At 42.1% G+C, this 22,317-nt stretch overlaps 1 protein-coding gene across 1 annotated transcript; it reads left to right on the forward strand.

Annotated features, from left to right (window-relative positions):
- Positions 1–284: 284 nt before the first annotated feature.
- LYG1 (lysozyme g1) lies at positions 285–7,338 on the forward strand. Its single transcript, XM_069495164.1, has 5 exons — positions 285–327; positions 2,253–2,357; positions 3,200–3,393; positions 6,136–6,268; positions 7,220–7,338. The coding sequence occupies exons 1-5, from the start codon at positions 285–287 to the stop codon at positions 7,336–7,338; spliced, it is 594 nt and encodes a 197-aa protein (XP_069351265.1).
- Positions 7,339–22,317: the final 14,979 nt, after the last annotated feature.

The raw sequence follows: 22,317 nt of genomic DNA on the forward strand, positions 1-22,317 counted from the left end.
TGGTGACTTGACGGTATGTGGAGTCCCTGTGGGTTGAGTAGAAGTCTCATTCATCATTTTTAAGTTAATTGAAAAGATGGATGGAGCTCTTGTCCTACTTTTGCTTTTTTCACTATGATTCAAATCATTTGTTTTCTTAGTTCAGATATAAAGAGGCTTGCTCCTTTCATCTCCCACTTCCATAGAAATCTTACATACCATTATGATGAGAATTGACATTTTCGCAATTCAAGCTAATTTTTATTTTAAAAATGTTTCAGGAGCCGCAGAGCCAGGTCATTGACATGTCTGCATTGTGGCTGCTTCTGGGCCTCCTTGCCCTGACTGGTGAGCGTGGTGCATTCTTCTAAGCGACCCTGGAGGGGGAAGGATAAGCATAGCAACATAGTGGTACTTCTCATACTTGAAACTGCAGCAGAAAACATTATTTTTCTCCTGAGCTTTCCAATAAATCCCTGAGTTAGGAAAAGCCACTGATAAGCAGCCTCTCCCCAGATGCTCCGCAAAAGATAGGATGGGGTCTCCAGAATGTGGGGTGGGCTTAAAACAGTGTTGCTTAAGATCAGACTTCAGATATACACTCTTGACAACTGCTCGTTGTCTACCACAAAAATTATGTGATACATTCATTGAATTTATTTATAATCTATATATTTCCATAGAAGAATTGAGGTGGTTGCCATAAAAATATTAATGTAATTCAAATAGAAAACCAAAGCAATATCAAGGGAATTAAGGAGATGTGACTAAGCTAACCATTGAGACTGACATAGTTGCTGTGATTGAATTTCAGCTTTGGTCCTAAGGTTCATTGCCGCTGTAGCAAAAGGGAAAAGTGCTTGGTTTTTGATAAATAAAAGCAGGAAACATAGTTCCTCAGGAGAAGCTAAACTTTTCCTGGCTCTAAATTAAAAACATTTCTCAGATGGGGTTTTATATTCATTCATTTATTTATTGATCCATTCATTCAACAAATATTTAAAAATTTCTACAAATGCTAAGCACTGGGAATAGAAAGATCTTGGAAGACCCTATGATGTGGTTAGGGAGAAGTCCACAAGGCAGGAAGCCATTAGTGATACAACCAACCGCAATATTAAAGGTATTTGTCACCAATCATAAAGATAATCGGTTGGCTTGCTCAATTTTTGGTATACTCGTAAAAGACCAGGTTTTTCATTTCCACATTTCTTTCAGATTACTCCTCACAACTTTGTAAAGTAGAAGTATTTACGCCAAAATACTAGTTTCTTCAGATGCAAACCCCATGAAGCTCTGAGGAAGAAAATAAAACCTTAAAATGCATTTATGTAAGCATACAGGACATATATGATAATATGCAAGAGATATATTTCCAAAGATCTGCAAATCATTAAGGTTTGATGATGTAATCAAATTTAGTCAAAGAATAAAGTAACTTGAAAAGCGTAATCTACGAGAAATTCTCATAGGCTTACAACAGTGAGACGATTCTCACAAGGACTAAGCTCCTGCCGCCTGCAGGTGTCTTGTTACTGGCTCTCATGCGCCCACCTCCTGGTGTCAAGAGAAGGAAGAACCTTCTCATCACTGGCCTTTGTGAAATCCCAATAGAGTTTAAAACCACTCTTTCCCTTCAGTGACAACTAGGATGACAGAGGCAGGTGGAAGGAGGTGGAGAGGATGAAGAAAGAAAGGGAGGAGTTAAGAGGGAACCCCCATGTTAAGAGCTGGTCCCATGCCTCACTGCATGTGTACCCCTCTTTGCAGTCATAGGCCCCCACCTAGAAGTGCCCCTGAGAGAAAGAGAAGCCAACCATAAGTCCCAGTTTACAAGCAGCTTTACTTTGGGCCTGGCTTTATATGTGTTTCTCCAGAGCAAACATAAACATCTCCTAAATGAGTTAGGAGTATTTGAACGAGAAGTGCTGAGAGTTCACGTAAGATGTAAGATGAGAACTACTTTATAGGGAACAGATAATCTCTGATTTGTTCCAAGATAACCCAGAGACTTGCAAACGGTATAATTGCTCCAATAATTCCTCTCTTCTGCAGGATAGGAAATGCCAATTTAGTATCAAAGTGGTTCCTGTGATAATTTCTTAGCATAGTGTTAATTTTAAATTTCAAAAGAGTTTCAGTTGCAGAGTGAAGTTCATGTTGTTATTGATTTTATTACAGTTATTTTTATTTATGTCATTTCATTCATGGAAGAAGAATGATGAGGATTGTTCTAGTTCCGTGCCTTAGGTTGAACTTTTCTCAACCTACAGACTCGTCTGAAAGCAGCGATTGGGGATGCTATGGAAACATCCGAACCTTGGTCACCCCTGGGGCATCTTGTGGGATTGGAAGACGCCGTGGCCTGAACTACTGTGGTAGTTATACCCCTTACCCACTCCTGCCCTCTCAACATAGCCTCTGGGTTCCCACTGTTCCCCACAAGCCCCATGCTATCGGTGGTGGAAAGAACTTTGGACATGGAGTCCAAAGCCTTGTCAGAGTCCTGGCTCTGCTTCTTGGACAAGTCACTTAGCTTCCCGGAGCCTCTGTTGAAAGGGGGATAACAGTACGGTATTTACTTTACAGTGTTGTCGTAAACTCTGATCAATATGATGTGGATAGGAGTGCTTTTTAAATAATAAAAATGCTTAGAAGGTAAAGCTAGCCAGGTAAATTAGTATTCGTTTTCATTTTGCTCAGTAGACTTATTGTTTCATAAAGGTTTAAATTCACATTTTTTTTTTAGTGTGTCATTTAAGATTGGAAAGGTGGGCAATTGTAAACAGACCCGTCAAGGGAAACTATTCAAGGACTTATAGGGTTTGGGAGAATTTCTCCTTCACATCATGTGCCTGCTGTAGCCAATGGGCAGGAACGTTTTATTGGGCAACCTTGTCTGGAGTGCTTAGGATGGGACCAATGGTGCCTGTGCCCATGGAATTGTCCTGGGTGGGCCAGAGCAGCCTCTGAGAGCCCAGCTGAGGGGCACTGGTGGCCACAAAGGATGCCTGCCTGAGGGCATGCTAACTCAAGCTCACAGGAGGAGAGTCCTAATCTCAGGTCAGAGAATGGCCACTAGAGTTTTAAGACCAAAATTTGGGATTCTCAGTCCTAGACCACTACCCAGATCCTTGGAGTATACTTTGTCTCTCTCCTTGAGCTCCTGTTTCAGCGTAAGTCACACAGGGCTGCATCCTTCCTTCTCTGTTTGCTTTAGGAGTTCGTGCCTCCGAAAGGCTGGCTGAAATAGACATGCCATACCTACTGAAATATCAACCCGTGATGCGAACCGCTGGCCAAAAGTACTGCGTGGATCCTGCAGTGATTGCTGGTGTCTTGTCCAGGGAGTCTCAGGGTGGCAACGTTCTGGTCAACGTGGGCGACATGGGCGATAGGATTAGGGTGGTACAGGTAACTCTCCATTAGTTAACATGACATGTGGCCATTCTGCTGTAAGGCACAACTCCAAGGAGGCACCTTTACTATTTCTTTTTTTTTTTTTCTTTTTTTTTTGGGGGGGGCAGAAATGATGACATAGCTCCATTGCACACAGAGTGAATGAAGCTTCCTGGAGTTCTGAGAGTCACAGTTCTGCCTCAGAGAAATGAGTGGCAACATTTCTGCTTCATTTTGAGCCATATCAACCAGGGTACCATACTGTGGATTTCCAATAAGGCATGGGTCCAGGGGAAAGATCACAGATTAAATCTTTGCTCAGTTATTTTGTAGCCATTGATTTATTCAGTGATTTTGAATAAATCATTTAATTTCACTGGGCCTCAGTGAAATTGAGGCCCATTATAAAATGCCATTCTTATAATTCATAATTATAATTATAATTCATAAGGTTCAATAAAATAATGCAAAAAAAATACCTAGTATGTGGTAGGTTCTCAACAAATGTTAAATTCCTTTTCCCTTGTCTTTTTTCTACCCAATTCTTAGTTCTCAAGATCAAGTTTTATTCTTGCATAAAACCTGCGTGGCATCACTTGTCAGAGAGAGACTTCCAGGGAACTGGTCATTAACCCCACTGTTGGATTAACTCTGCCCTGGGGAATCAGTGATGGCAAGGCTGAGACTGAGGCTCAATTTTTTTTCCATTGTATCTCACACTGCTGTTGTTGAGAAACCTGAGTATTGCAGTCATTTTTTAAGGTTTTAGGAAAATTTATTTCTCAGTGATCTCTTTAAATTTGCTTCCCATGACAACTTTGTATTATGCTTTCTAATTTTTAAAAGTACTTTCAAATGCTTTATCTTATTTGGATTTGGGGACCCATCTAATAATCTGACCAGATGGTGTTGGGAGGGGCATGTAATCCATCCTTAATGAGGGAGAAGAGGGATGAACAAGGAGGGAGTCACTGCTGCAAAGTCACATGCAGCTGGATGGTGCAGGACTGGGACCAAGAACAGTGTCTTGGGATGTTGGAGCTGGCATCATTTCTGCTGTCCTGTTCTGCCTCCTTTGTAAAATCTGATTTTGAGGATAAGGATGAGTCCATCTCCTTTGAAGATGAAATAGGAATTCTCCAGATTCAGACATTTCTCCCAAGTATGGTGAAACCCACACAGAAGTGGTAATCAAAGGTGTATAAGAAAGGTTAGTCAATTAAGTGTGGGATGATATATATATGTGAATAGTTAGATGTCCCTTTAGACATTCAGATCATCTGGAAGGAAAATTATAAATACAGACAGAAAAACTCCTTCCTGGCCTGTTTGGAGGGTCTGCATTTGTGGCATTAAAGGAGGGCATCAGACTGGTATCTACACTAACTCAGCCATTAACTCAACCTCTCACCCTGATGTTGAAGCTGCAATGAAATGTCTGTTTGTCCCTTCCATAGCCGAAACCTTGCAACTACTGTTTTTTTTTCCTTTGATAAGAACACTTAACATGAGATCTATCATTTCATCAGATTTTTAAGTGTACAATACAGTGTTGCTAGCTATGGGCACAATGTCATACATCAGATCTCTAGAACTTACTTGTCTTGCATGACTGACATTTTATACACATTGCTTAGCAACTCCCCGTTTCTCCATCCCCCCAGCCCCTGGCAGCTACCATTCTATTCTTTGCTTCTATGAATTTGGCTATTTTAGATACCTCATGTAAGCAGAATCATGCAGGATTCATCTCTCTGTGACTGGTTTATTTCACTTACATAATGTCCTCAAGGTTCATCTATGTTGTCGTATACTGTAGGATTTCCTTCTTTTTAAAGGTGGAATAATATTCCATGGTATATATGCACTACATTTTCTTTATTCATTCATCTGTCATGGACATTTAGGCTGTCTTCATCCCTTGGCTACTGTGAATAGCTCTGAAATGAACATGGGATTGCAAGAGATATCTCTTTGAGATACTGATTTCAATTCTTTTGGATAAATACCCAGAAGAGAGATTGCTGGATCATATGGTAGTTCTAATTTTAACTTTTTGAAAAACCACCATACTGTTTTTCATGGTGTCTGCACCATATTGCATTCCCAGCAACAGTGCACAAGGATTCCAATTTCTCTACATCCTCAACAACACCCTTTGTCTCTTTTCTGTTGCTTATAACAGAATACCTGAAATTGGGTAATTTATAAGAAATAGAATTTATTTCTTACAGTTCTGGAGTCTGGGAAGTCCAAGGTTGAGGGGGCACATCTAGTGAGAGCCTTCTTGTTGGTGGGGAGTCTCTGAAGAGTCCCAAGGTGGCACGGGGCATCCCATGCCAAGGGGGCTAAGCATGCTAGCTCAGGTCTCTCTTCCTCTTCTTATAAAGCCACCAGTTCCACTCCTGTGATGACCCATTAATCTGTTAATCCATGAATGGATTAATACATTCACGAGGGCAGAGCGCTCATGACCCAGTCACCTCTTAGAGGCCGCAGCTCTCAGTACTGCCACATTGGAGGAGATGAACATTCAAACCATAGCACTTGTCTTTTGTGGTTTTGACAATAGCCATCCTGACAGATGTAAGTAGTTTTACCATTTAATCCTAATCCCCAGGGGGCTGAATCCCCATTGTTTCCACCACAGGTGGAAGGAGAAAAAGACAAGGGAAACTAAGGAGCAGCACTGAGCTGTGCAGCTGAGTCACCCTCCCACCTTGCTGACTGGCTCTTCCTCTGCCTCACCCTCTCCAGGACGCTGGCTTGTCTGCGCCCACATCCTGGATTAGTGAGTCCCAGGTTTCCCAGAAGACTGAGATTCTTACTACTAGAATCAAAGAAATCCAGAGGGAGTTTCCAACCTGGACCCCTGACCAGCACCTGAGAGGTACGTGTAATGCGTGGGTCAGCCGTTTCACAGCACGGAATTAATAGGGATGTGTGTAGTATGTTGCACCAGATTCCCTGAAACCACAGTTGCCTCTTGATAGGCAGTTAGGAAAGAGAATCGAAGTTAACTGCGGAATACCCTGTAGCAGTGAAGGGCTGCTAGGCCAGCAGTGTTAAGGAACCCACGGGGGGTGGGGGGGGTGGGGGGGGTGGTTTCACTGTTGCTCACTGCATAGAAAGCCAGTTACTGAGACCAGGATTGTCAAGGAAGAAAGGATTTGTTACAGTTGAACATATCAACTGGGAGGTGGGAGGTATGGACTGCCTCAAATCCGCCTCCCCGACCAACAGGGTCAGGAGGTTTTTGTGGAGGCAAAACGAATACTGCACTGGGGAGCGAGCATCATTGCCTGTTTGGGGTGGAGTGCAGGGCACGCAAGCGCAGTGAGAAATCATGCTAGTACATACATCCCATGATCAAAAAATGGCAGATAAGTCCTTCCCAGGGTGGGGATTTTAGTATTATAATGAGCTAGGGGTTAATATTGGTCATTCTTTCAGCCTTGTGCACCATCTGTGGGGGGGTGTGGCTTATCTTGTCTTCTTTGGACAAACAGGTGGTGTAATTATCTCCTGGCTGCAAGGAGGTTCCGCCATTTCTGGGAAAGAAACTCAAAGGAATGCATTAGTACAACACAGTTACAAATTTTTGGTCATCAAATCTTATTGAGAGCTCTCTATTTTCTGCCTACTTTGAAACTGTACTTGCTAAGCTACCAGACTTGAGATAAAACTCACTGTCAAGACCACTTAGAGCAGCCAGCCCTAGCCACAAGATGAACACTGAAAACTCATTGGAAATATGAGGGAACTGAAAACACTATTTAAAAAAACCCACTTTCTTATTTATGGAGCTGGTTGCAGCATTAATCTATCATGTGCATTTCAGGTGGACTCTGTGCCTACAGTGGGGGTGCTGGCTATGTCAGAAGCAGAGAGGACCTGAGCTGTGACTTCTGCAATGATGTCCTTGCCCGAGCCAAATACCTCAAGAGACACGGCTTCTGATGCTTCAAGCCAAACCCAAGCTCATTATCACATATGAGGCCTCTATTGTTACATAGATAAAACTAGCCAATGGGACCTCTAACTGCAAGTCTGAGTTTGACCTGAAGGTCATCAGAGTAGCATGAATCACATTAAAGGAAGAATTATAACCTGCATTTTGTGATCTTTGGGGTGTGTGTGTGTGTGTGTGTGTGTGTCTGTGTGTGTGAGAGAGAGAGAGAGAGAGAGAGAGAGAATTAAGGGCTATTTCTCTTTAAAGGTATTTCTATGGACGTTACCTATAATGTGAGTTTCTCTGAAATGAATCCTAGACCTCACTGGCTAGTGCTGCCAGATTTAGCAAATAAAAATACAGGAAGCCCAGTTTAAATTTGAATTTCAGATAAACAACAAGTAATTTTTTAGTATAAGTCCCATGCAATATTTGGAACACATTTATACTAAAAAATTATTCATTGTTTACCTGAAATTCAAATTTAACTGGTATTCTTCTATTTTATCTGGCAACCCTAACATTGACTTCTTTGATAAAAATCAGAGTTTCAATTTTTTTTTTTTTTTTTTTGAGACAGAGTCTTGCTCTGTCGCCCCAGCTAGAATGCAGTGGCATCATCCTAGCTCACTGAAACCTCCAATTCCTGGGCTCAAGCTATCCTCCTGCCTCAGCCTCCCAAAGTGCTAGCATTACAGGCGTGATCCACCATGACCAGCCCAGAGTTTCAAATTTTAATTGAAAACTTTTGGTGAGAAAAAGAATAAGATGGTGACCAGCCGCATCTGCTGCATGAAATACTTTCAGGAAAGTCACTTGCTAACTTTGCAGCATCATCTTAACCCTAGGTTTGTCTCTCTGTCATCTAAACTACCTCTTCCTTTCCTTTCCTGAACCACAGAACTTTCTCCTGTGCCCAAGCTCCCTAGCTTCATACCGAAAGTAGCTAGAACTCATCTAAACGATTCCCTTGTTTGGGGGCACATAAGTCACCAAGAGAACCAGGCCACAAGAGGTAATTCATTAGTTAGAGCTGACCTCAAGAACACTGACTGTGTATTATACTGGTAAAGTATTGAATTTGAGGGTTTGTACTTTGTAAAAGTAGTTAATGTCCCATTTTACCAATTGTACATTATCAGCACTTTATAGAATGTCATTCTAGAACAAGTGTCATCATTTCAAGCAGGTTTAGTCTGTCCCTAAACAATTCTTTGAAGCAGCTCCTATGTGCTCAGCACTGTCTGAAGCACTACACCAGAGTCTCTGCCCCCAAAACTGTCAAATTATAAAATGTAACTGGGGGTAGCAGCCCACACAGAAGAGAAGAGAGCCAAACACACACCTGTGCACAAGGTACAGACACAAGGCTGCACCAGGAGACAGTGCCAGATGCTCAATACTGTGTCAGTGGCCCCTGCAACCTTCTGGTGACCTTTGGTGCCCTTCACCTACCCCGGGGCCACTTCCTTCTTGGTCTCCCAGATAAGTAGTTTAGGACAAAATAAGCTAATTTCTCTAAAGAAGAAATAAATAAAAATGGGGGGGGGGGCGAGGGAGGGATTTTGGAGGATTGAGGCCTGAATTCACACAAGAGACCAGGCCATTTATGAGGTGCTGGATTCTCCCACCAGCCCCAACAGGATGAACCATTTTTATTCCCTTGAACAGACAAGAGAAGTGCCAACCAGAGTTGTTGATAGTACAGTCAGCCCTCCATAGCTGTGGGTTCTGCATCAGTGGATTCAACCAACTGGGTATCAAAATATTAAAAAAAAAATTGTGTCTCTGGAGGCTGAGGCAGGAGGATCACTTGAGCTCAGGAGTTTGAGGCTGCTATTATGATGACACTGCACTCCAGCCTGGGTGACAGAGCGAGACCCTGTCTCTAAAAAAAAAAAAAAATTGCATCTGTATTGAACTTGTACAGACTTTTGGGGTCATTATTCCCTAAGCAATACAGTATAACTGTTAGGGTGTGAGAGCTACTGCACAAGAGTATTGAGAAAGATCTCTCCAGGCAAAGATCAGGACAGAAAGAAGTTTATTTACTTTTCCTTAGGCAGAAAAGGGCCAACACAGAAGTGAAGGAGGTAGAGAATGTTGGCAGAGAGAACCAGGTATTCAGGCTTTTTATTTAGGGGTGGAGGTTTATGGCTGCAGCCAGATTAACAGGGTACTGCTGCATCTGCTTCGTTCTTTCTTCTCTGAGGCAGGACGATGACAGAAACTGCAGCAGTATGTTGAAGTCCAAGGGTTGGCTCCCCTGCCTTTCCTTGGAGGTGAGATTATCGTGGGAGATGTGACTCTGCCCTCAAGATATGGCTGAGGCCTGGAGCTTATTGTCCTGCTGTTCACTCAGGAACTCTGTAAAAGCAGATTCTCAAAGCAATTTTGAAAGAGAAAGATTTACATCTCTTTTCTGTCCAACTCTTTTCGGGAATTGTGCAAAACAGAACTCCTGTGGGGTGCCTGTTGGCAAGTGAACTCTTAGGATGGATCTTTAACTGTTACTAGGAAATTGCAGCATTAGATATTTTCCTGTTAATTTTTGCAAGGCTGCCCCTTTCGATAACAACTATTTAGTATAGCATTTACATTTTATTAGGTGTTACAAGTCATCTACACATGATTTAAAGTATACAGGAGGATGTGCATAGGTTATGTATTATGCCACTTTATAACAGGTACTGGAGCATCTGTGGATTTTGGTATCCATGAGGGTCCTGGAACAAATCCCCCATGTATACCAAGGGATGACTGCAATTCATCAACAGAAACTTGCCTTAGTCACAAACCTGGTAAAGGAGAGGATCATAACCCAAAACCAGATTTCTTCAGTGGTAAAGCCTATCTTTTTAAGTTTTTATTTTCCCCTAAGTGGCACACATACATAATTAGATGATTGACACATGCAAATATATATGTGCAAATATGGTGGGGTGTTTGGGTGACCAACTGTCCTGGTTTGCCTGGAACTAGTGGGTTGTCTGGGACATGAGACTTTTAGTGCTAAAATTGGTAAAATTCAGCTAGAAAAGTGCTGGGCAAATTGGCATGAACTGGGCACTCTAGCTTGGCGTTCTCTTTCCAGGAGGTATTTGAAGATATGTGAGGGCAGTTTTCTCCCCTCCCTCCCTCCTCTTCACTCTCTTTCTTTTGTTACCGCCACAATGCCTGGGATAGGGGCTCAGGGGTAGACTTTACTGCCAAACATTTTGCAATTTGTGATGGGCGGATGGTCCTACCCAGTAAAGGACATACATTTTTTTTTTTAACTTCCTGAGTTATCTTTTTGTCAGCTTTACAATCTAGAATTTTTTTTTTTTCAGAAATCTGGGAGCCATCCCTTTGAAATGTAAACACCTAGGAAGACAGTGCCTCTGTGTCCCTTTCACTGTGGAAGTTTAGCCTCTGGGTACCTTTCTGTTTTTATCTTCTTAGTCATTTGCTTGTTACAGAGATAAGAAAATTTTTATTATCCCTTCTGATAAAGGTGAATTTAGAATAAATCATGAAAGAATGTGCAGCAAATGGTGCTAAGTATTCTTATAGGAGGACAGGTTACTGTTAATTGAGAACATATGTATGTAAGGCAGTCTAAAAGGATGGTTGACTGTATAAACAGGGTGGAATTTCTTTCTGTATTTATAATTTCTTTGGAGATGATCAACCTTGTCCATGGTACTCTGGTTGATGTTTATTCAATAATAAAACTGCTTTCCTTCTTTTTGATGTTTTATGGAGATATTTAAATTCCCCAACAATACAAAGAGGGAAGAATATTTCGATAAAGATCACTAAACTCTGGGCTGACAGTCAGCTGAGTGTGTAGGGTACTGGTGTCCCACAGTAAGCCTTAATTACACAAAGTTGGGTTTTGTTTGTTTATTTATTTTTAAGTGCAAGCTTTTCATCTGGATCCCAGAGATTTCTTCCTAGAGACTGTGAATTACATCACACAAAATGGTTCTGTCCCAGAGCAGATACTATGCAAACTCTATTCACAGCCGAGTTGTGTAGTTGCCTGAGATTACTTTACTTTTTTGAATAACTTTTTGTTGCCTATGGAGTTAATAATCGTCCTTTGCTTGCTGTCTTGGTTTTCTCTGTACTTATCACTAGTTCAACTCTAAATCTCAATTGGTAGTTCATATCAAGGAGTTATTCAATTGTTCTTCATGAAGAGCTCTTTCCTGGAAACTTCTTACCTGCTCCTGTCTCAGGTAAGTCAGAAAGCTCTACAAGCATCCTGGGAGCCCCTTCCCCATCATTCCTTTGCAGCTCTCCTATGTTACATCTTCTATTTGTCACATCCTTTCTTAGCTTACTCCTTTGTTTTTATGGAGCACATCCTCTGGCAGCTTTCTGAGGAGACTGAATGAGAGGTAAGTTTTTTGAAACCTTTCATGTCCAAAATATTTTTTTTTAAAAACTTTTTTTGTATGATTAAGATTTTTTAATTGAGACACAATAATTGTACATATTTATGGGGTACATTTGACATTTTGATACAGACATACAATGTGTAATGATCTTTCTATTCTCACATGAATTGGTGATTTAGCCTGGTACAGAATTCTAGTTTAGAAATAATTTTCTTTTGGAATTCTGAAAGGATTGCTCCCTTGTTAATCCTTTATATACGATATTTCCCCTCCTCCCCTTTAGAAGATTGTAGGATCTTCTCTTTGTTGCATTGTCGACATTTTACAATGACATGCTTTGGTGGGATTCTAATTTTATCAGAAGAGCAACACCCTGGCCTGGCTCATCCTACCTTTGGGAAGCCTGTTTTTCAGACATCTCCCAGTTTCATCCAACATTAGTACTCAGACTTACAGCAGTGGTTTCATTTTCCTTAGGGAGACAGGTGAACCATCTGTCAGTCCTGAAGGGAAACCTTGCTTGGCTCCTTAGAGGAAAGACTTCACCTCTACCAATGTTTTCCCACTTTTCTCATTGACACATGATTCATCTCTTGATAATTCGTTTGCCTCAACTCACAGAGATCCAGGACTCTGGAATTAGGCAAGCTAATCCTGGGAAAAACACCGTGTTTATGTGGTCTCAGGGAGTCTACTGCTGCCTCATTTGATGAAGCTGCATTGGGACATCTTATTTGAAACAACCCAGGAGAGAAAACTGTTTGTAACTGTCCTTAGAGCCTGCTGTGGCAACACAGGCTCTAAGGACAGTTACAGACAGATTAATTACAGCCTGTCAGGCATTGTCCTCGCTTAAGCTCAACAGAGTGAACCCACAATGCTGCTGAAAACACCCAAGCATTTTTAAAAAGGCTTTTGTTGCTCTGATTTTCCCCTCGGTTTCTGCAGGAAACAGTTTACAGTTCATGATTTTTCATTCATTCCTAAGCACAACTGGGAAGTCCTCCTGGAGCGTGTTTCTCCTGTGGGTGATGTGTTGCCCCAATGTCTCCACCCACGGACCAGCTAGCACGATAATGATTTCTCACACCAACACCTACCTTGCTCCATCTAAATGTACCTCTCCTGGCCGGGCGCGGTGGCTCACGCCTGTAATCCTAGCACTCTGGGAGGCCGAGGCGGGCGGATCGCTCAAGGTCAGGAGTTCGAGACCAGCCTGAGCAAGAGTGAGACCCCGTCTCTACTAAAAATAGAAAAAAATTATATGGACAACTAAAAATATATATATATAGAAAAATTAGCCGGGCATAGTGGTGCATGCCTGTAGTCCCAGCTACTCGGGAGGCTGAGGCAGGAGGATCGCTTGAGCCCAGGAGTTTGAGGTTGCTGTGAGCTAGGCTGACGCCACGGCACTCACTCTAGCCCGGGCAACAAAGTGAGACTCTGTCTCAAAAAAAAAAAAAAATGTACCTCTCCTGCTGCCGTTTTCTGTGTCATGTCTCTGCTTTCTAACTAACCTAAGAAAGAGGGAAAAATAGTGAGAGAGAGGGAGAGAGAGAGAGAGAGAGAAAGAGACAAAATTCTAAACCCACCACTGTGCTAATATGAATTGTAGTTTGCTTGTCTATAAAGTAGGAAAAAACTACCAAGAAGCAGTCAAATTTTAAAATACATTTAGACTTGCAGTTGAGGAAAATGTTCAAGTTACCTCAGATGATGGTGATTTGTAAGGGCAGTGAGTGAGAGGCTGCCTCAGCAGAGGGTGAGTAGGTAGCATGAAGGGTTGGAATGTTCTTCCAGAGATTTTCCCTAGTGGCTCAGGAGCAGCTCTTGGTGGTCTGTCTTTCTTGAGACTCAGGAAGCCTCTACTCTGTATTGACAACAACCACTTCTCACAGCAGTGGACTTTCTGGTTACTCTCTGGTCTCCTGTCTGCCCACTCGTGGTTTCTTCTGCCTCATGGCTTCCGCCTTCTCTCTGTGTCTTTCTGCTTCTGGCTATTGTGCTGTATTTGTCCCCCTCTGTGTCTAACATTCAAACTCTCCAGTCACAGGTTCATGGATTACTCCCCAGCACAATTGCCCACAGAATTTTCCAAACCCGCCCTTCCCCCTGACCCACATAAGTCATTCTCTGAGATGTGTCGGGGTAGAGCGACACCCCTATGTGTTTATCGACTTGGTTTTTCCATGTGCTTTCTCACTTCATTTCCAGTCCACAATCATCTAGTACCCATGGCATGCCAAGTACTGCACCCAAAACCAGGGGTATAAAGATAACTACGACAGAACATGAATCGACAGTCTATTGGTGACACCACCTAGAAAAGAGAATTGAAATACCATAATGCATTAGTTTCCCAGGGCTGATGTAATAAATTACCACAAACTGGATGATTTACAACAGCAGAAATTTATTCTCTCACAGTTTTGGAGGCTGGAAATTTGAGATCAAGATGTCAGCAGGGCCATATTCCTGAAGGCTCTAGGGAAGAATTCTTCCTTGCTTCTTCCTAGCTTCGGATGGTTGCCAAGAGTCCCTAGTGTTCCTTGGCTTACAGACACATCACTCCAATCTCCACCGCCATCATCACATGGCCTTCTCTATGTGTCCCCATGTCTTCATGTGGACTTCCTTTAAGGACACCAGTCATCGGATCCAGAACCCACCCTAGACCAGTAGGACCTCATCTTAATTACATCTGCAAAGACCCTATTTCCAAATAAGGCCACATTTATTCACAGGTTCCTGGAGGACATGAATTTTGGGATGCCTATGTTCAACCCAGCACAAGTGGTAAGGAGTATGCTGGTGGGTGGGGGGACCAAGGAGGACACTTCCTTTCCTCCTCCCCAAATGATGGCTACTTGCCAGGTTGATCTAGTCACAGAAAGTCGAGCCTGACCAAGCAGTGCAGGAGCAGCTGTGATGGTAATGAGGAGCTGCTATTTGTTGAATGGTGGATATATATGGCAGACACAGTGATAGCTTCTTCCTACAGAATATTGAATTTAATTCTCACAAAAATACTAAAAATAGATAATAGCATTCTGTTTTTGTATATGAGGAAATAGAGGTCCAGAGAGGTTAATTGTTCAAGGTCAAATGGCCAGTTAAGGGAAGAGCAGGGCTTGAGTTGAGATCCAAGACAGATACTTCAAGGGAGCCCGGAGCTGATGTGACCTGGTATAATTGTAATTTGAATTACCCAAAAATATCCCCTCCATTGATATGAGAAAAACCTATATTAGGTCACTCCTTTGCCTTAGGACATTAAAGGCTCATGTCGACAATCATTATTTGAAACTGTCCAGTCCAATATGGTAGCCACTAGCCACATGTGGCCATTGAGCACTTGAAATGTGGCTAGTTTGAACTGAGAAGTGCTGTAGGTCTAAACTATATAGGCTTAGTACACAAAAGAAGATTGTAAAATATCCCAATTGTTATATGGATTACACGTTGAAATAATATTTTGGTTATATTGGGCTAAATACAATATGATATTAATTTCCCTTTTTCAATGTGGCTAATAAAAAATTTAAAATTAAATGTGTGGCTCACATATTTCTATTAGACAGCACTGGTATAGAAAGTCTCTGAACATAGAACACCAAAAAGGTATATTTTCCACTGGGACTGGGGGTGGATGTTTTAGAGGAAGTGGACAAGTGCTGGCAGTGTCGAAATTAAAGTGGGCCTCAGTGGCATTGAAGAGGGATCTTTGGGCAGACAGATGGCAGGTGAGAGCATTAATGCCTGGCTGTTGGAAATGTCAAAAGAAATCATGGAATCCTGGAATTTCAGGGCTTAAAAAAGGCATTAAATCATCTGTTGCAACAAATGATGGAAAGGAAATGCCCTGGACTCAAAATCTGAATGTTTGGGTTCCAGTCTCAGCTCCATCATTTATTGAATGGAAGGTCTTGGGCAAATCACTTAATCTCTTTCCAGCGGGAGAGATAAAACCTTCTTGACATTTCTTGGAGGGTTTTTTTTCAATTATTTTAACTTACTTGAAAGCTCATTTAAAATTCTGAAGCACTGTACAAATACAAGATACTAAATAGATGTTGCCTACTTTACAGTCCTGGCTCGGCCCAGTTCTACAGAGAGTTGTTGATAATTTTCAAAGTGGGTAATTAATTTATAGATAATTTGGCATTGAATATATTATTATTATTAGTTATGCTTATGTCTGTATGGAGAAGCAAGAGGAAACAAAGATAAAGAAAGCCGGTAGCTCCTGTTTTCCTCTTCTATTTTTATTATTATTTTCTATCACTGGTACTACCTCCTAAGGGAAATTTGGATGAGAGTTCTGGAACCTGGCAAAATTAATTAAATCAGGCTAAGATGAATAAGACAGAACAAAACAAGCTGTAGAATGATGTTTCGGCCGAGATACTCACTCTGCCCAAGTAGGCACCTTCCTTAGTTGGCCCTTTTCAGAGGGGATAGCAGTGCAGTGCTGCTCTCTGCTGTTACCTGTGTGTCATGACCAGAGGGGGCCATTTACCCATTTGTCCTGAATAGCCAATTCTCTGGCCCCAGGATTGTCAGGAGCCAGAAGAAGCTTGGAATATCCCTGAGGCATTCTCACCCCTGTGCCAGGCACCAGAAAACCCACTGAGCTTGGGTCAAATCTGGAGGGCAATTCCTGTTAGCTGTGATTCCTGAGACATCCTCTCTCCATTGCTTGTTGCTGTGCTGGGCCTTCAGGGAGGACAACATTTTCCTGAAAGTCTCTATTGCTGTACAGAAACTCAGAGTCTGGCCCTTCAACCCTCAATTTAACCCTAAAAAATGTGAACAACCGGTTTGAATGTCCCCACCAAAACTCATGTTGAAATTTAATTGCCAGTGTAATGGTGTTGGGAGATAGGATATTTAAAAGGTGATAAGGTCCTGAGGGCTTTCACCCACATGAATGTATTAATGCCATTATCTCAGGAGTGGGTTAGTTATTGCAGGAATGAGCTCCTGATAAAAGGATAAGTTCAGCCTCCATTTACTCTCTGTCTCATGTGTTCACTTTCATCTCCTGCCCTTCTGCTGCGGGATGATCCTTGTCAAATGCTGGCACCATGCTCTTGCACTTTCCAGCCTCCAGAACCGCTAGCCGAATAAATTTCTGTTCATTATAAATTACTCAATCTGCGGTATGCTGTTATAGCAGCACAAACAGACTAAGACACCATCCCAGTCACCAAGGGACCAGAATTCGGGAAGATGTCCTTGCAGTTCTCATAAAACCCCAGGGGCCCAGGGCCATCTGAAAGGAAGCCCTACATGGCAGTCATCTGTGGGATCAGACTTGGCTAAACTTTAGAGAACAAATAGGATTCTTTAAAAACCTAAAGAATTTTAAAACAGGCAGGACAGGAAAAAAAAAAAAAGAACTTTAAAACAGCATTTCTTTCTGACAATTAAATTAATACAAGTTCCTTGTAGAACACTTGGAAATTTCCTAATGGTACTGTGATTATGTCCCTGTTAATTATTTGATATTTTGTTTTATGTTGAGCAATTCCTTTCTTTCTTTTTTCTTTTTCTTTTGTCTTTCTTTTCTTTTCTTTCCTTTTCTTTTTTGACATATGACTAACAAAAGACTAGGACCCAGACTATAGTATATTAGGACTCCTGTTTTTAAAAATGAGAAAAAGGCACAGACCCAGTGAAAAGTGATCAAGAGATATAACCAGGCAGCTCAGAGAAGGCAAAACTGGAATAGCCAATAAGCATATATGTCCAAACTCAATCAAGGAAATGAGACTTTTTCCGCCCAATTTCAGTCTGATAACAGTAAACCTTGGTGGAGATGTGGAGGAACACTCATACCCTACTTTAGAGGCTAAATGTGGGATAGCCTCTTTGAAGAACAATTCTGTAACATCTTGTACAGTTGAAGATGCAATTCAGCTTATTTTCCATGACTGTATATGCACACACTTAAAACAAAATTGGAAACATTCGTTAATACCATTTAATAACTTGCTTAAGTACAGAGCTTAACAGTATATCATGAACATCTTTCTGTTGTTAAACAAGAAAACTTGTTATTAAAAAGCTTCCAGCTGAGACTCCTAACTTCTGCTTCCTGTCTGTGCTGTGAGGGCCTCTGGCCTGATAAAAGGTCACCAGAACCTCTGCACATACAGCAGGGGATCACCCACTCCGCACGCTCCTCTGCTGTCGGCAGGCACGTGGCATAGCCCCAGGCCCTGCATGCCTGTGTATTCCTCTCACCACCCGTCCTCCAGCCCCAAACGATCCTGCCCTTGATTTTGCTCATGTTACTAAGGAGAATGAGTAGGAAAGATCCACAGTGGATTCTAGTTCTCCTAGAAATCAAGACAGCAGGAGGCAGGGACAAGGGAGTGAGCAGGAGCTTGGGAAAGGGCCAGCACCATGCAGGTGGAAGCTCACCTGCTAGTGTTCATGTGGCCGCCGTGGGTGGGGTCAGACATCAGGTAAGAGAAGGTAAGATGGGGCAGAAACCCAAAACTTAAATCCTCCCACTGGCCTCCTAACAGCCCCTACTTTCTTCCCTTCATTTCCTACCCACCTTCAACTCCACATGCCATTACTTCAACCATTCCCTTGTAAACTGCTGCTCACTTGTCCCTGTGTCCTTGTGTGGCACCTGCTGCACTGCATCTCGGCCCTGGATCATTCCAGCCCTCTGCTTTCTCCGTGACTATGCTTAGGTCGCTGGATCAAAACCTAGCGTTTCAATGCCTCTAACCACTTATGGGCTCCAACCTCAGCCAGTCCATATCTGGACCCCACTAATCTTTTGGGCTCTTGTCAGTTCTCTCTCCAGTTCTCCAGAGTGACTTCCCCACATTTTCTCCATTCCCTAATTCCACATAGTTTTTTTTTTTTTTTTTTTTTTGAGACAGAGTCTCGCTCTGTTGCCTGGGGTAGAATGCCGTGGCATCAGCCTAGCTCACAGCAACCTCAAACTCCTAGGCTTAAGCAATCCTTCTGCCTCAGCCTCCCAAGTACCTGGGACTACACGCATGCGCCAGCATGTCCGGCTAATTTTTTGTATATATTTTTAGTTGTCCAGAAAATTTCTTTTTATTTTTAGTAGAGACGGGATCTGCTCTTGTTCAGGCTGGTCTTGAACTCCTGACCTTGAGCGATTCTCCGTCCTCGGCCTCCCAGAGTGCTAGGATTACAGGTGTGAGCCACCATGCCCGGCCTCCCTAATTCCACATAGTTTTTACTCTGACCACATGGCTTTGATGGCCTATTTCACAGAGGAATTGGGAATCAGTAGAGAACTCCCTCAGTTTTCTCCCATCAACTGTGTTGCTATCTGATTTTTTTCCTCTTCCTGTTAGGATGGAAGAGGTGGTCCCCTTCCTGCCTTCAGCCAATCTCTACTCTTATGCCTTGAACCTTATCTGATCAGATGACCCTTCTGTTTCCTGTATCCTCAACATCTTCTACAGCATTTGGATATGTTCAAGTCACCCCCAACGTAGACCGTAACAAAATGGCCTGGTGCAAGTCCTTCTCCAAATACCGCCCTAGCTCTTCTCTCCACCCCAGGCATAATGAACAACTGTGGCACATTATTTGGAAATCCAGACTTCTAGATAAGTGATTGCTTGGGGTCGGGGGTGGAGGAAAGAGAAATTGGGAATGACTGCTAATGGTTATGAAGGTTCTTTTTTGGGGAATGAAAATGCTGTAAAATTGTGGTGATGGTTTCACAACTCTGTGAACATACTAAAAACCATTGGATTGTACACTTTAAGTGGGTAAATTGTGTGATATGTGAATTATATCTCAATAAGCCTGTTTTTTTAAAAAGCTTACTTTTAGAACAAAAGATACACTTAAGGGATATTGAGAGTCTCTTTGTGGTAATGGGACAGTTCTGTATCCTGATTATGGTGATGTGACTTAGATCTCCACATGGGATAAGTTTTCACAATACCATACATCCTCAAATATAAAGAAATAAATATTTTGCAAGGAGAATATATAAAAACTGGGGAAATCCAAATAAGGTCTCTACCTAAGGGAATAGTATTGTACTAATGCTAATGTTCTGGTATGTACTATGGTTATGGAAGATTTTGTCATGGGGGAAGCTGGGTGAAGGGTACATGGGAACTCTGTACTACTTCTTGTGAATATTAAACTATTTCAAAATAAAAATGTTATAAAAATTAAAAAAACAAAAATCCAGACTTCTCTTTTTTCCTTCCCAAACCACAAGGAGCCCCCTTTTCAAACGAATCTGTTCCTAGACATGGTTGAACAATCCAGAGATGGGCACCTAACCCAGCCCAGGTTAATGGGAATTCTTCCCTGATTTGTTTGTTTTTTAATCTGTATATTATTCCATTATATTGCTGTACCGAAAGTGCTAATCCATTCTTCCATCGATGAATTTTTTGGAGTGTTTCCAGTTTTGAGCTATTATGAATAAAGTTGTGAGGAAAATTTTTGTATAAGTCTTTCAGGAGACCTTTGTTTTCATTTCTCTTGGGTAAATGACTAGAAATGAAATTCCTAGGTCATAGGGTAAATGTATGTTTAACTTTGTAAGAAACTGCTAAACAGTTCTCCAGAAGAATCATGCCATTTCACATTCCAACCAGCAGTGTAGGAGAGTTTTACTTGCTTCATATTCTCACCAGCATTTGATATTAGTCCTTGATACAAGTCTTTGGTTTTAGCCTTTTTAAAGAGTGTGAAATACTTCCTTGTTGTGGTTTTAATTTGCATTTCCCTGATGTCTAATGATGCTTAGCAATTTTTCACGAGCTGTATTGGCTGTTTGTATATCTTCCTTTCTGAAATGTTGGTCAAATATTTGACATTGGAAGACCAGTGATGCAAACTTGTAAGTGGTTTCTTCAACAGGGAACGGCATCTTACCTACCATATAGTATATTAAAGCCAAGACAAGGAAAGCACTTGGAAGTTCAAGCCTGGCATTGAAATACCTTGGAGTTAAATTGAACTTTTTAGTGGAATTTTGTGGAGGGTTCCCCTTCTGCCTTCCCTCCAGCCATTGGCACCAAAGCATCTGCATTCTTAGGCAGCTCCTTCATTCTATAGGTTTCTAAGCTGTGCAAGAGACACTTGGGCTGTAGATACTTGTCTGACTATTTCTGATACTGTCCTTCCCCCGTCCCAGAAGGCAGGCTGCGGAGCCCCAGCAATAGCCCTTGCTTGTCCTGCCATGTTTCCTTCATGGCTGAAGCGAGGCTTCACCTCCTATTTCCTGTCCTATAAATCAACTCATGACTATTTTTCCTGAGCACATGGATAAATAAACAAATGAATAAACCAACAACCAGCTAAGCCATCAGGACCTAAGCACAGTTTATAACATGTTTGTACATATGTAATTTATTTTTATCTCCAAAACAAAGCCATGGGGCATTATTATCACTCTGTTTTACAGATGAGGAAAATGAAGGCTCAGTGAGGTTAAATGAGTTGCCCGTGGTCATCCTCCTTGGCTGCTCCTCCTGAGAAAGGAGAGTTGTGGCTGGGATTCACAAATAACAACGTGGCAGAGACACCCAGTGTATTACCACAGACTCGTGGTGGGCGGGGGGAGGGTGAGGATGAAGAGGGAGAGGAGACCAAGGGGCTAAAGATGCTTAGCCTCCTTTAAATCCCAAGGGAGCTGACCTGGGATAGCTCAGGGCACAGCCCTTTCTGTGGTCTGACTTGAGGAGTCCCTCAAGGAACCCCCACCAAAATCTACCTCCTTGGGCAAGCACGGTGCCTCAGTTTCCATCACTATTCATCTCCTCCTAATTAGGGCAGTACTTCTTAAACTTTCCCATGGAATCGCTCCAGTGGCAGAGGAACATAAAGACCACTCTAGGGAGTCAGAGTAGAGCCCCAAGAGGAAGCTGGAAGACAGATTTGTTTTGAACCTGATGTGCTATCTTAAACATTCATGTAAGCTATGTGCAGTGGCACAAACCTATAGTCCCAGCTACTTGGGAGGATGAGGCAGGAGGGTTGCTTGAGCCTGGAGTTTGAGGCCAGCCTGGGCAATATAGCAAGACCCTGTTTCTAAAAAATAATAATTAAAATAATTTTAAATCCATGCAGATTTCACATTCTTTTCCATAATAAAAGTGTGGATTTTTAAAATGTATGTTTTATCGTAAAAATAATGACCCTTTACAGAAGTGTGTGTCATCATCCCGGTTTCCATCTCCCCTGGCAGATTGACTCATTTCTCACTTTGAGAAAACAAGACTTAAGGCATTGCAAACCCTGGTTAAAATTTTAAATTGTACCTGAAAATGGTATCACTTTAAGTCTCTATCGTTCATTAATACAACTGTGTCATCAGATTAACCTAAGGGAGAGCAGGACTCTACGGTTAGGAAGCTAAGAGGGAGCAAAAGGAAAAGTTGAATATTCTGTGGAATTGTCAGAAGCAGTTGCCTCTAGGCTTGGGCCTGATGTCACAGTAATGGGCACTTTGGCGCAGCAATGACCCCCCAGGCTGTGGCCCCACCTAGTCTCAAACTATAAGCAACAGCAACCAGTACCTGGACCTGACAGTCTCCTGAAAATCATGATAAAAAGCCTCTGGGTTTT

This window comes from Eulemur rufifrons, chromosome 19 (genome assembly GCF_041146395.1).
Source record: "Eulemur rufifrons isolate Redbay chromosome 19, OSU_ERuf_1, whole genome shotgun sequence".
NCBI lineage: Eukaryota > Metazoa > Chordata > Mammalia > Primates > Lemuridae > Eulemur > Eulemur rufifrons.